This window comes from Sinocyclocheilus grahami, unplaced genomic scaffold, assembly GCF_001515645.1.
Source record: "Sinocyclocheilus grahami isolate Dianchi unplaced genomic scaffold, SAMN03320097.WGS_v1.1 scaffold536.1, whole genome shotgun sequence".
Taxonomy (NCBI): Eukaryota; Metazoa; Chordata; class Actinopteri; order Cypriniformes; family Cyprinidae; genus Sinocyclocheilus; species Sinocyclocheilus grahami.
The window spans coordinates 550,412-566,531 of NW_015505715.1; the positions used below are offsets into that span (position 1 = coordinate 550,412).

At 36.7% G+C, this 16,120-nt stretch overlaps 1 protein-coding gene across 1 annotated transcript in view; it reads right to left on the minus strand.

Annotated features, from left to right (window-relative positions):
* LOC107555528 (signal peptide peptidase-like 3) overlaps nt 1-16,120 on the minus strand; it is a 68,865-nt gene that overhangs the window by 20,747 nt on the left and 31,998 nt on the right. The window contains exons 2-8 of the mRNA XM_016238353.1: nt 9,838-9,915; nt 8,122-8,213; nt 7,849-7,968; nt 7,620-7,698; nt 6,415-6,527; nt 6,170-6,276; nt 3,927-4,287 (exon numbers count right to left, since the gene is read on the minus strand). Of these exons, the coding sequence (XP_016093839.1) occupies nt 3,927-4,287; nt 6,170-6,276; nt 6,415-6,527; nt 7,620-7,698; nt 7,849-7,968; nt 8,122-8,213; nt 9,838-9,915 (950 nt within the window). The remainder of the gene's footprint in view (nt 1-3,926; nt 4,288-6,169; nt 6,277-6,414; nt 6,528-7,619; nt 7,699-7,848; nt 7,969-8,121; nt 8,214-9,837; nt 9,916-16,120) is intronic.

Genomic DNA, 16,120 nt, shown 5'->3' on the forward strand with positions numbered 1-16,120 from the left:
GTTCACAACCTGATTGGTCAGCTTGAATGACGTATATATCGTGATGGAACTCACCGAACACCCCAAACAAAAGGTGCGTTAGACCTTAAGCGGTGCTGCGGGTGTATATCAAAGCATTAAACGATCGGTCTGCTCAGCGCCTCTTTAAGTCGAACACACATAATGGCGTCTGCTGAACTAAGCGCGCTCATTCTTGCGTGTACATATAATTTTATTTTCACCACCTGCAAACTCACAAGGAGCTCATAAAAGGCACTTTACCTCATCGTTGCTCCACATTTGCCCTCTGCTCATTTTGTTTTTGCTACACCGCATCGTCAAATCATGTCGCATAGCATCGCATCTTGTCATTACTTCCTGTTTTTGGTTAGTTTAGAAGTATTTGGTCCTTGTTGCATTCATATATCATTCGAACCGCACCAGAGTTTGTTTGGAAGCGGACCGAGACCCATCTTTTCAGCGGACTTGGTCTGCTTGTTTGGTGCGCACCAGGGTTCGGATGGCAGTGTTCACACATGCTCAAATGAACCACACTAACAGAGCAATAGCACCAGGGTTTGTTTTAATCGAACCAAACATGTCAAGTGTGAACGCACCCTAAATGCCAATTTAGATGCAGATTCTGTGCCACCTCTGCATTGCAAACATAAATTTTGTTGATACTGATTTCATTTGATTGGTAACAACCCTATAGTGTCCTACTATTTAAATTTATTGATTAAATTTAAGACACAAAAGGTGATGCATACATTAAAAGGTGCAATAGGTCTTCAGAATTTTTTTTGTTATGCTTGTTGAAAGTCTCTTCACATCATGATAGTAATCATTAAGTTAAGTGGTCTAAATGCATTTATCTGTATTTATATATTCTGTGGAAGGCGTAGGACTAAGAAATGTTCGTCCAATCAAAATGCTCGGTCCGAGCATTTTAATTGGCTTTCCTACCTGCCTGTCAACATATCGTCACCTTGGAATTATAAGGTTCTATCTGACATTTTTGTCAAAACTGAGTTATTCACATAGTCATATTCTGGTGACAACTTATTTACATTGTGATGTTTCTTTCTTAAGTTGTGTACATTTTGGGACTTTTTTTTAGAAAACAAAAAGGTTCTATCTACAAAATCGAACTCTAACTTGGTTTTATAAGGTTCCATCTGCGTGAGCCAATCAGCACTTCGAATGTACACACGAGGACCAATCAGGATCAGCTTTCTTTGTCATGCCGCCGGAGACAAGCGCTACGCTATGGCACACTGGATTAAAGTGTATACTACATTAAGTGAGATGAAATGTTAAATTTGACATTGTTTGTAAAACCTGAGTTGTTGCATAGTTGAAGTAAATTAAATATTTTAAATGTTAACTATTTTTAATTATATATAGTCAGTGAAACATTTTTCAATGTTTATTAAACTTTGTTAAACACCTTTGCTGAAGCATTGTCTGTTTTCTTGCAGTTTTTTGGTCTTAAAAGGTCTTAAATTTTACAGTATTAAGCCTTAAAAGTCAAAACGTCAACAATTTAATTGATTGGGTCTTAATTACAACAATAAACTTTAGCATGTTATTTCAGCCATACTGATGTCTAGAGAGAAGGCCATTTTACCTGTCCCACTTTCTGTGGAATAAAGTCCTGGTCAGATGTATTACAGTAGCTGCTTTCTGTCTAAATAAAAGGAAACTTAAACTTCAATGGTTCCTGCAATAATGTTAAATCACCCACCATATTCCTGTCTAAATTTAACATCTGCACTGGACAAAATATTTAGCACTGCCTTTTATGCTTAACATGAACAAGAAAAAAATATTCATTTAAAATCTGAAATAAGTGTCAAAAAACATTAAATTTAACTTTCTCATGCATGACAACACATTGTTACAACACTAATTTTATGTTTTAAAACAAATTATAAGTAAACTCTGTGTTTCTTGAAAAACATTGCTTCAATTAATTTTTTTCCAGATAGAACCTTATAATTCCAAGCGAAAAGTGTTATTTTAGAATTAGAAGGTTCTATCTGCATTTGACCCATTCCAGAAATCCCCATTTACAAATTTGAGAGGATTTTGATATTGTACATTTAGAATACATTTAAGGTCCCAGTCATTTTCATGTTTTAAAGAAACTTGTTCCCCATATAATTTTTGCTATATGGAATGCAAAAACTTTGAAGCTCAATATCTCAAAACTGCTCAGAACGCAGATAGAACCTTATAATTCCAAGGTGACGATATGTATTTGCATACCGCTGCGCACTCTGTTCGCGCAGACAGGATACGTCATCAGCACGTTCCCGCACGCTGTGCAGACAGAGCGAGAACGGCAGACAATCATGGTATTGTAGTACTTTTACTAACTGTACTATAAAGTTTTCTCACTGGTGAATGACACATGATGTAGCCCAGCGGTCCTCAATTCCAGTCCTCGCGCAAGGGAAGCAGGGGAAATCCGTTGAAGTTTACTTCACTTCGGAACATTCATTCACGGATTTGCACTGCGCAGCGTCTTCACACTCAGACGAAACTTACTAGAGAAGTGTGACATAATATACCTCTGTAAATAAATACTATTTAAATTCACGTCTCGCACACTTTAATGCCCTTTGTATGGAACATATACGCTCGCTTCAAACTGGAATCATGGCGGAATATCCGGTGATGTACACTTCCCAGGGCACTAAGAGATACATATGAAATGTGCAGAGCAGGAGGGCGCAAGGATTGGAATTGGGAACCGCTGATGTAGCCTATTGTAATGTTGTCTCTGGTGTTCTGGTCTGTGAGCGTAAATGGGTTCAGGGGGCATGGCCTTGGACGGCGATTGCAGGGAGGGTGGGACGTTTGCTTTCAGTGGTATCAGGCTAAAGTTAGCATTTTCCAAGATCTCCTACTGCACCTTTAATTAGGTTAGAAAAAAAATTGGCCTTATAAAGTAAAAAATGCCCAAAAAGGTAAAAATCAATTCAATCTTACTGGAAAAGTTCATTTCTGTTACTCTTGCAAACTAATCACCGCACAGAATATGAAGAATATTAAAAGCTCTGGGAGTCAGCTGTTCACGGCAGTCCTAAACTTGCCAGTTTAGTACCAGCACAATAACATGCTCAGCAAAATATCGTTTAATTATCGTTATTGTTTATATGTCCGGTGCATTGCACTTCATCTTTCATGTCATGACATTTTGGCCAAATGTATTCAACAACAAAAAACTGAGCGGCCATATAACTACAATAAACTTTATAACCTGCAAGTTCATGAAAACGTAATGCGATGCACTCACTGCCTCAGACGCGGCCGTTCTAATGATGGACAAAACACCATAATTCGCTGGTCAAAAGCCACAATATCAACTCTGACGACGGTTTAATTATTTAAAAAACTAAATTGTTTTGTTTTTACATTTCCTGAAAGTGGTAGTGGTTTTGGAGATACAATGTTTCTGCCCGACAGCGACGATAGGCCTATGTAAATTTTTTGTTTTGTCATCACCAACAACATAACGCTACCTATGACCTTGTGTTCATACCTGACTTAAGCTCAAGTTTCACATTAAATGTGAGTACTATTTTAAATGGCATATTAAAACTGGATATTATATTTTAAGCAATGCATGTTTATGCAATTTTGTTATATTTCAGTGCTTAGTGGTGTGCCGTGGGATTTTGTACTTTTCAAAACTGTGCACTGGCTAAAAAAAAAAAAAAAAAAAGTTGGGAAACACTGCAATAGATGGAACGACAGAGAGAATGACAGACAGGCAGACAGACGAAATGACAAACAGACCAACTGAATGACAAAAAGATAGATAGACCGACAGACAAGACTGAATGATAGATACAGATTAAAATTAAATTCTGCTGCAACTTTTCACAATCCAATCCACCATCTTGACGAGAGTGTGTTCGGATGATCAGGTTTGCAATACGCACCAATAAAGTAACCAATGAGGGTGCAGTGGAAGTAGGAAACCCGCTGCATGCGGCCGGACATGTTGACAGAACCGGGCACTTCTCCGTTGGCCTGTTTCTTATAGTTGTCGTATCGGAGTACGAAGCACAGCAGCAGGCCCGGCATGACGATATCGCCGATGCCCAGCATGGAGAAGTGGCTGCCGGTGGAGCTTGGGAACACCAGCTTTCCGGGCAGGGAGAGGCGGGGGACGTCCCGACCCATGCCAGGGCCCAGATGCAGCTTGCGTGAGAGCACGTCAAGGGGGTTGTCGGCAGGCTGCGTCGCCACCTTCACCATCACGTTGCTGTTAAAAATGTAGGCGGAGAAGAAGACCTACAGGAGAGGGAGGGAGAGGAGTCAGAGGGACAGACCAGCTTGCCTTGCTGTTTTAAGACACTGAGAGAGAGTGATGTCAGGATTGTGTAAGCGTGTTTGGAGTGATTTGAGACACTGACGAAAAGGTCTCCAGTCAGCACTGGGGTGGGATGGGAGAACATATTTCATCTACAAATTATTTGAACTGATCTCGTGGTTAAAATCTGGACTGACAACCGAAGGGTCACAGGTTTGCATTCAAATGGCACTTAACTCTAGATTGCTCCAGGTGCATTTGTCTACATAATAAAGTTTGTTTAGCATCTCAACCGATTTGAATAGTCACATATTTAAATCGATTTTCAACCGGCTCGCAGTTAATCGTTACATCGCTTATATCATATTTAACTCAAGTTACCCATGCCAGGCTTGTTTATGAATAATTATATTGTTTGGTTTGAATCCAATTAGTTCCAAAAAATAATAAATAAATAAAAAGCTTGTGTAACTTGTGAGATATTACCGGCTCACCCAGAACAAACAAAAAATATTTTAATAATAATAATTGAATAAAAAAATCAGCCATTACAAATATTTTTTTTTTCACTGAAATTCCAGGAAAAAAAGAGAATATGTAAGCCCAAATTATATGTTTACAAAACTAATTTCAAGCATTTAAAGTCACCATGAGACTGAAGTAGTGACGGATCTTTTCTTCTGTATTGTGACATACATCAGAGTGAAAAAGGTCATTGAATAAGAAAAAAATAAGCTTGCATTCAATTATAGGAAGAGGCAGGGTTTATGCGAACTAAATGATATACGTCATCAGAGAGAAGCCTGGCATTTTCCCGGTTGATTGAGTTATGAAATTTACATAGAAATTACGAGCTCCAAAAAAAAAAAAAAAAGGTAAATGCACTTTAAGATCAATAACATGCATTTAGATTATAGACAGATCTGTCGTGACAACTTTAAGCAAAAGCCTTTAGATCAACGGGGTTTTAAAGTGTCATGAAACCCCAGACTACTTTTTCTGAGATTTTAGCAGAGGTGTTTGTGTTGCACATCATAGAAGACAATGCTAGCATCTGATAATTTTTTTACTGTTGGAGAAAACTGGTTAATTTTTAGCTTTTTTGCGCTATTTTCATCTTTCGGGTTTAAAATCTACATTGCGTTGACGTCACATTTTTTGACGCGGCAATGGACTATAGTTCATCGATGTCGTGTTGGTGTCTATTAAATTATTCTTGAGACTGCGTGTTCTAATCCAATGAGAAGGTGCTTCGCTTAATTATTCACAACAGCATGTTTTGATTTGCTATGACAGATGCTTCAGATTGTGAGATTGCGCAAATTAACTGAGAGAAACGTTCATGGATCGAAGGAGAGTGTTTGTTTTTGCTTTGTAATAAGAGTTCAGCACAAACGCGAGTGAGTATAGTAAGTATAACCATTTTTACAGCTCCTTGACACAACCCGTCAAAAGGCTTATATAAACGCCACAGAATAAGCCTTAAAAGTTATCAGAGGTGCAACAGCGCGTTCATATATATATGTTTTCGATGCAGAGTGCAAATGGCTGTGCATTTATTTGTTTTTAACTCTATGGGAGCGAAATTAATCTGTCTGAACCCGAAGATGTGCGTGTTGTCTGTCTCCCCTCTTCCCCCTCTGCTCGCAGCGCACCACGCCCACTTTTTAGCATTTTTTAAAACTGTGTAGAGAACTAACCAGTGCTGAAACGGGGTTTCATGCCCCTTTAAGGCATACAAACTTGTCTAAATAACTGGTAGTGTATAAATGGTTACTGTGACATTAAATCACGCATGGCGTGATACAAGGACTTACCTCCCATCCCTAGGAACCAGTATGACTTGCTGCATTAATTGCTTACCCAGAACACATCATAGATGAGGAGGCCTGACAGCAGCAGGCACGACACCTTGAGACTAGGCAGCCGCACAAATGCGATCATGGCTACACAGAGACCCATGGCAAGAGCTGCGGGAGACAAAAACATATGATTGACAAAAAAATACCACAACACTCCATACAGAAAAGGCAGTATGAGTTAAACCAGAGGACGTGTTTACATCCTCTTCCTACACACAAACACAGAGTAACGGCATGCTGACGCACCATCCATGAGAAGCCAGTGGCCCGTCAGCACCCAGATGAGAACCAGCATGACAGAGAGGGAAAACGACAGCAGCTCCGCCAACGTGAAGCGGCCACAGCAGCCAAATGAGATCCTGAAGACAAGAGACATGCTCGCTCAAATGCTGAATACACTAGCAAACACACGTCACTCGGCTGAGACATCAGGCTCTCTTTTTCACACCTCAGCATCTGATCTCCAACACTGTTGTCCATTGATACACAAGAGGATTGTTTCACCCAAAGCAAATAGAACAGATTCTAGATTACATTGTGAGATTGAGTGAAGCCAAAGGGCAAATCCCTTTAAACAAACAGGTTCATTGTCTGTGTCATAAAGATTATTTTAAAAGCCAATTTTGTAGGAATGTGGGCATTCTATCAGCCAACAAATATCTTTTAAGTTTTAATAAACTGGGTTGAGCCATAAAGCTAAATAAATATTTTTTTATATACACCAGGGTCCATAATTATGTCTGAAACCACATTAAGAGTTTTTTTTTTCCCATTTACACCTGGAAATAAAAAGTTTAGGATCTCAAATTTGAATGTAAATTTATGATTCAGAAACAAACAAATACTTCAGATTTGCATTATTTCACTATTCAAACTAAAAAACAAATTTGTGACATTGTGTCCAGAATTGTCCTTCCCTTTGACATTTGTTACTGGAACAGTATCACAATATTCATATCTGTAATTGTGCAGTATTTTATTATTATTATTTTAACAAAATAAAGTACATTGTCATAAGTTAGTTGGAGATGGGAAAATGCATCCACATAATGAGAAAAATAAAAATAATATAATTAAATAATTAAATAAAGATTTCTTAATGTTTTATCAAAAAGACAAATAAAATATAAACATATATATATATATATATATATATATACACATTTTTATTTTATATTTATACACATTTAATTTATTATGTAAAAATGTTTACAATTATTTTAAATATATATATTTTACTATTATTAATAAGAAGTTGGCATCAGCTATTTATTATTAGAAATCATATACACATGCTACTGAGGGAGACAATTTACTTTCCCTGAGTGAATGTCAAATAAGATTTATATCTGAATAATTTGAATTCCAATGAGACACGGTTTGTTGACATGAACTGAGGTAACTGCAGTTAACCCGCAAACCGCTCTGATGAGTTAGTAAACATTTCATACTTGTTCTGTGGGGAGCAGGGTTTGGTCAGATACTGGCACATCGGCAGCAAGAGGAATGCAAACGCGATGGTAGCTAGAACTGTGAAGACAGGATAAGACAAACACAAAGAATTACGTAAATATTACTCACGCGTATCACAGCACAGTGACTGTGACAGCGTATGAACTAGGTCAGTGTGTGAGAAAGGAGCGGTGGAAGGTCACTGGTGTGTTTGCATGCGGCACGTACCTGCAGTGCATATGGTGAACACCACCTGAACCGAGTCGAAGAAGAAAAACATGACGAGCAGAGACACGGAGGCTCCGATGGGCAAGAACAGCGCCTGTGTAGAGTCTATGGTCTGAATACCTGTGCAAATGCATGAGATGATTCAGGTTCTCTTCAGAAGAGCATACTAACACACTGTCAGCAATCCATAATGCACTTCACCTTCCGTTTCTAGTGTGATAAATGAAGCCGAAGTAATTATAGCTGTTTTTAATTGCTTAGTTGAGGACTCACTGTTGTTAGAGTTGGCATTGTTGAAGGAGCCAGTGTTGGTGGGGTTTCCATCCTTGTCCTTCTCCTGGTTCTCGCAGTCCATGTTTAATGACCTGTGCGGACAGACACGGTTTACCCACAAAGCTCAATTTCTCTGCCCTTGGAGTGAACCAACAGCAGAGTTACATGAGTTTTATGCTCTGTATCATTGGTTTTGACAACAGTCACAGACAGCATATTTAATTTGAAGCGAATGAAACATTGTGAAGGACAAACGTACAGTTTTTTTAATATGTTGTAATGTTTTAGCCGCATCTATCTTTCAAAGCCCATGAATATCAGTTTTGTCCACTTCAAAATTGGACAGACAAATGCTTCATTAGCTAAACAATCAACTAGAAAATTCATAAAATATATGACACACTGCAAATTACACTTCTCTACTTTAAAGATTAATTTTCAGTCACATCATATTAAATATATAATCTAGAAAAACTACAATGCCCACTGATTCATTCAATACATGTGTGTGTAAAGGCCCAGAGCTCAAGAGTAAAGATGTTTTTCTGCTCACCAGTACCTTTTTTTTTAAACCATCATGCCAACATTTTCATTAGATACATCACATAAAATAATATTTAATTTTTCATTTTTATCTCACTTTAAGCACCAGAATAAAAACTAAATGTTAAAAAAATTCTTCAAGAAAAAGTAAATTTATTAATGTTTTTGAAAGATGCATCTTATGCTAACCAAAATACAGTGAATATTGTAATATGACATTAAATATTTAAAATAACCTTAATAAATAAACTTTGTATTTTAATACATTAAAATTATTCCAACTTCAGAGTCACATGATCCTTCAGAAATCATTCTGCTGATCAAGAAACATTTATTATTATTACTTATGTTGAAAACAGTTGTGCTGCTTAATATTTTTGTGTAAACAGTGACATTTTTATCAAGATGCTTTGATGAACAGAAAGTTTAAAAGGACAGCATTTAATGGAAAATTAAATATTTTGTACCCTTATAAATGTCTTTTCGGTCACATTTGATCAACTGAATGCATCCTTGCTGAACAACAGTATTAATTTCTCAAAAACAAAATAATAATAATAATAATAAATATATATATATATATATATATATATGTGTTATCTTTTACTAATATTTAAATTTGTCTGATGATCTGAAGCATTAAAGTGTGACAAACATGCAAAAAAATAAGAAATCAGGAAGGGGGCCAACACTTTTTCACACCACTGTATATATATATAACTGACTCCAAACTTTTGAACGGTAGTGCATATATTATATAAAAAAAAATACATTACTTATACTTTCTTACAGAGAAGAGAACGTGTCCATTTAAATATATTTATATTTTTCATTATAAGTAGGTTTTATTTTCATTTTCATTAATAATATGTAAATTATACAACTAACATCACTCCATGACTGCTATAAATTTATAAACTTGGAAACTACATAAATTTGGAAACTAAACATTACTGATTAGTTTACAATTACAAGACATTCTTAACAAGACTTGTACACCAGCCAGCTAGATACCTCAAAATATTTAGCGACAATATGACTTTCATTTCACCAATGCGCAATACAATAACAATACCACATGATTACGTCTGTAAAGCATGCACGTGATCAACAATTACAAGATTTTGTGACAGCACTGTTTCCAGATCTGCGGCAAAAGAGATGAGAGCTCACCTGAAGCTGCCATAAACGATGAGGAGGATGGAGATGAGGAAGGTTGACACCTGGCTGGAGTCGACAAGGGAGTACGCCCTGAAAAGACAAAGCAAGTGTCCAATTATTGTTTCCCACAACAAAATAAGACGAAGGGTGCCAGGCTGGATATGTCGCACAACAGACACAAAGATCGTCACCATGTACGACCTTTCCTGATTCAAACTATTCAAGCTCAGTCTGGTCCAGTTGTTACCGAGCCACGCACGAGAAATGTCTCAAGTTAAAGCATTCTCACCCTCCCCGACCTGGGTTTGTCTTTTGTAAATAACAAGCTTCTAGAGAAAGAGGTCAGGCTGTATGCTGAGGACTCTCTTAAAATATGATTACAGCAAGCAAGCGACAGTTTCATGCTGGATAAATAATGCGTGACTGCAAACAAAAGCGGACTTGATTGTGTGCATGTATGAAGTATGAATGAGTAAGGAAAACGAGCAAGAAAAAGCAGGATGGATGCTGACCTTATCCTCAAATGACACTCTTTACTATGGACAACAAATGGTTTGAAGAAAACACATTAGCAGTCACAAAGAGGCCTAAGCTCGGCTCTATACATAATGATCCTGAAACTCAGGATATACACACGTAGGGATTGAACGATTACGACATGATAAAATTCCCCATGGTTAGTATTAGGCTTGCTGCGATAGATGGTGTTTTCGGTTATACCGGTTAAGCCGCTACACCGGTTAAGTCATTTGCCTACCCACCACCATCGTTTTGATTTTTTTATAGTAACAAAAAAATCATTTAGCCTAGCTCAGTTAGGGGACAGACACTTATAAAAACTAAATGCTCAATGCAGCGTGCCGAACCGTGCGTGAACGACAGTGCACCACGGAGCAGCAGTCAGATTTTATTTATCACGTGAGGAGAGCGAGTCGAGCTGACTGACAAGAGTGAGGTGAGAAAGACAAGATGATGGCAGAAGATTGTTTAGAAAGGAAATGCAAAGGTGCCTGTTTGGCAATATTTTAGATTTTGAAAAGCCCATTGACTGGACGTTTTTTTAAACATTCATTTCTTATTTATTTGGTTACAGTTTGCAGATTTTTTGTTATTTTATTAGGCATATATGGTGTATTTTTATTCGTTTTGTTAAAAGTTCTATGAGTTTGACGTTGTTGTTGCTTGAATTGAATCAACGCTGAAAAGCACGGCGCTTTTTCAAGCTATTTGAAAGCCAAGAAATCCGAGGAAAAGAGGGAAAACTCAAACAAACAATTGCTTAACGCCGAATTGCAGCTATTCAATTGCCACGGCACTTTTACAAGCCATTTGAAAGCAAAGAAAAGAGAGAAATTCAAGTGAACCAACCCCCCCCCCCCCCAATGGTGATACCAGTATTACCGGTGTTGTCACACGTCGATTAATTTCCTCACCGTCACAACCCTAGTTAGTATTACCGTTTCATATTTTAATTATCATTAAAACTGTATTCAATTACCGTGATTTGAACAACTGAGGATAAAAAAATACTGTCCAGCATAAAGTAAAGTTTCAAGTAACAGTGTCTTGTGCGCACAGCATGCAGAGTAGTTTCGTTTTGTGTGAAAACATGGTGGAAGAGCTGGGTGGTTTTAAAAGTGCTAAGGGAATTATACAAATGAATATACAAATGAATTAATTATATGAATGCAACTCTGAAGGTTCTGACTGTCTTCAGAAAATATTTGATGGCATTTTGTTTTAATCTTCACTCCATGTAATACCTAATAAAAGAAGTGTTCTTATCGCAATGCTGCTTTGTCCACGGAGGTTGCGGGAAACGGCTCTAATTCTGTTGTTCCAACAGCACCACCTGCTGTCAGAGGGTGGATTTGACTGGTTGATGAAAAACAAGCTTATGTGGATTCTACACATTTAAATAATTCGGATAAGATATCTAGAATTATTTACGTAGCAGATAAAATACATTTGATCATTTATTAATCAATTGTCATTTTGACTTAACCCTTTTCTTTATTTAAAGGCTGAAATATGAGGTTTACCATTTTATGAAACTTTTCAAAGCTTTAATTGAACATTTCGTACATGCTATTAGATAAACTGTTGTCAGTCATGTTGTCATTTAAAATCCTGAAGGTTCTGACTGTCTTCAGAAAATATTTGATGGCATTTTGTTTTAATCTTCACTCCATGTAATACCTAATAAAAGAAGTGTTCTTATCGCAATGCTGCTTTGTCCACGGAGGTTGCGGGAAACGGCTCTAATTCTGTTGTTCCAACAGCACCACCTGCTGTCAGAGGGTGGATTTGACTGGTTGATGAAAAACAAGCTTATGTGGATTCTACACATTTAAATAATTCGGATAAGGTATCTAGAATTATTTACGTAGCAGATAAAATACATTTGATCATTTATTAATCAATTGTCATTTTGACTTAACCCTTTTCTTTATTTAAAGGCTGAAATATGAGGTTTACCATTTTATGAAACTTTTCAAAGCTTTAATTGAACATTTCGTACATGCTATTAGATAAACTGTTGTCAGTCATGTTGTCATTTAAAATCCAGACATCATTATGTACTGTACCGTGATAACACTGATTAACCATTATAATTTAGGTCACTATATAAATAATTCGGATAAGGTATCTAGAATTATTTACGTAGCAGATAAAATACATTTGATCATTTATTAATCAATTGTCATTTTGACTTAACCCTTTTCTTTATTTAAAGGCTGAAATATGAGGTTTACCATTTTATGAAACTTTTCAAAGCTTTAATTGAACATTTCGTACATGCTATTAGATAAACTGTTGTCAGTCATGTTGTCATTTAAAATCCAGACATCATTATGTACTGTACCGTGATAACACTGATTAACCATTATAATTTAGGTCACTATAATCGTGATAAGAATTTTTCATACCATTACATCTCTATACACACGTATACAGGGCTCCAGACTAACATTTGAGTGCAGCGGCACTTGTGCCAAGCTATACATACCTCTATCACTTTATTTGGTAGCACTGAAATAAGTAATACTTATTAATAATACCAACTGATAATATTTCATGTTTTGTCTCTTGGGAGTTTAACATTTGACAGTGGTTGAGTTGACAGTAATAGTAACTTGAGCTGGGATGCGGATGTACATTTATTTTCATTAACAAAAACAAAAACATCTAGGGATGCACGATATTATCGGACTGATATCGGAATTGGCCGATAATGCCTTTAAATGTAAATATCGGCATCAGCCCAATATAAAAAATAATGCTGATATGTCTTGCCGATAAGAGGAATACGTTAACTCACATGTGCTCAGGGTGTGCTAATGATTAGATCACATCAGCAGTGTGGCTCATTCTTGAAGCAAAGTTTTGTCTGAATTATTGAATTGATGATTAGATTGACTGTTTTGGATCGCTGCATTTAATCTGAGAATGCATGTACAGAATGACACGTTTGGTGTGTGATAAGAGTTAACAGTAAAAGAAAGTGCAGTGGCAGCAGCGGCAGCTTCCCCCAGGTCCTAACGCCCACTCGACAAGGAGTTTTAATCTGTAGGGGGCACTGTTGGCCAAGGTTATTACAGTTTTGAATTTTTTAATTCGTTTTATTTTAATATCGTTTTCAAATTTGCTATAAAATTCAGTTTAGTTTTTATTAGTTTCATTCATGAGTGTACTTTCAGATAATTATAAAACTGTGCCATTTTATAAACAATATATATATATATACAGGGCTCTACAGTGTGACCATTTCAGTCGCATTTGCAAAACTACTGCGTGCGACTATGAAACAATATTTAGGAGCACCTGTGCGACTGACCCGATCAGCATAGTTGTGTTTGCGCTGAGGGAGCTTCAAAGGTTCTAATATACGTACGTGTTTCTGCAGCGTTGCGTAATGTATCACAGACATATCCTCTCATTATAACAAACAAAGTGTTGACGGGGTGTAAATAAGAGATTCATTGTGCAGTGTAGAGAGCTTTGTCGATTATAATGGAGTTTTGTGAGATCGGGATAAACTAAGATGAGTGACAGCTTTTAATGATTATTAAGGGAGTTTGCAAATGTGATATTGATTTAATACAACAATTCGTTAAACAAGAAGTTAATATTAAGTGACTTATATTTTCTGACAACAACACTAGCAGAATTAACAGATCACTTCCAGAGCGCAGGCCAAAGAAAGACTTGGGCATAATTTAACCTTAGTGAGGCAAACATATAGCGACACAAAATTAATGCATGCTGAGATTGATTAGATAGTAAAAGTATGTCAAATGGTTCTCGTCTGGTACAGAATTAAATTAGTGCAGCTGTCAGATAATGGGTCGGGTGTTCCGTTCAGTACTGCTGGTGCACGTTTACCAAACAGGACCCGTGCAGGCTTTAAACTGCTTTGCGTCTCTCCGTCAGAAAACCTCATGTGCGTGATGTGCCATTACAGGTAGGCTATTTCCCTAAACCTCCACATAGCTCATATATTTTTCCGTCAAGGGGTGAGAACGTAATCAACCCTCTACATTGCGAGTAAATCACTCACATATGCGACTAAATCTTACTCTGGGTGACTAAATTATGTCTAATATTGGAGGCCAAGTATAAGTTTATCTCAGATATATTTTCACTCGCCGAACACTCTCTGACGGAGCGCTTCAGAGTTTCACTCTCCGCCGAGCGATCTGTGCTGTGTTTGAGTTCATCTGAATGGATGTGCAACGCACCTGTATTTAACGTACCGCAAACTCTAGTGTGAAGGCGCACGATTCGCCGTGAGCCAATGATTCAATTACCCATTCATAAAGATAGTCACGTACTTCGTTCTTGAATGATTCAGCTGTTTGAACGAATCAATTGAATGAATGCTTCAGTGATTAAATCAGTGACTTGACGCAACCTGCTGGCAGTTTTAGTTAAATTAAAGTATCTTTACTGATTCCAATGATTCAATTACCCATTCATAAAGATAGTCACGTACTTCGTTCCTGAATGATTCAGCTGTTTGAACGAATCAATTGAATGAATGCTTCAGTGATTAAATCAGTGACTTGACGCAACCTGCTGGCAGTTTTAGTTAAATTAAAGTATCTTTACTGATTAGAAGGTGCTCCTAAATTTTTGACCGTGCTCCTAAATTTTTTTAATTAGGAGCACAAGCGCTCCTAAAATTTTTAAATTAGGAGCACAAGCGCTCCTAAAAGGAAAAGTATCCGTAGAGCCCTGTTTTATATACATATCTATCTATCTATCTATCTATCTATCAATCAGTCTGGCGAGTAAACAAAAAAATGTACTAGCCAATGGCGATTCAATTGCCAAGGTGTTCGTAGAGGGCTGGTAATGATTACGAAAATGATTATTTATTTTTGATAATTATTATTTTATTTCAGTTAGTTTTCCAATAACTGTTGTTAGTTCTTCGTTCCTGAATGATTCAGCTGTTTGAACGAATCAATTGAATGAATGCTTCAGTGATTAAATCAGTGACTTGACACAACCTGCTGGCAGTTTTAGTTAAATTAAAGTATCTTTACTGATTAGAAGGTGCTCCTAAATTTTTGACCGTGCTCCTAAATTTTTTTAATTAGGAGCACAAGCGCTCCTAAAATTTTTAAATTAGGAGCACAAGTGCTCCTAAAAGGAAAAGTATCCGTAGAGCCCTGTTTTATATACATACAGTGGGGCAAAAAAGTATTTAGTCAGCCACCAATTGTGCAAGTTCTCCCACTTAAAAAGATGAGAGAGGCCTGTACTTTTCATCATAGGTATACCTCAACTATGAGAGACAAAATGAGAAAAAAAAATCCAGAAAATCACATTGTAGGATTTTTAAAGAATTAATTGGTAAATTCCTCAGTAAAATAAGTATTTGGTCACCTACAAACAAGCAAGATTTCTGGCTCTCACAGACCTGTAACTTCTTATTTAAGAGGCTCCTCTGTCCTCCACTTGTTACCTGTATTAATGGCATCTGTTTGAACTCGTTTTAAAAGTAAAATAGCCTACACAAATAACATTTAGACTGTGTTTCTGATTAAATAAAGCAGTAATTGATGTCATAAAATCATGAGTATGTTTTGATTTAAAGGTCAGAAGCTATAGCTTACATGAAAAAATCACAAACATGACACTTGTAAATTAAATAATTTTATACATACTGATTTATTCATTAATGTGTAATATGGTAATATGCAATAAATCATGAGCTCTAAAAGATTTTCAGAATTTTTACAACTCTTTTGCTTTAGACCATCTACAAATGTTAAATCTTAAAATA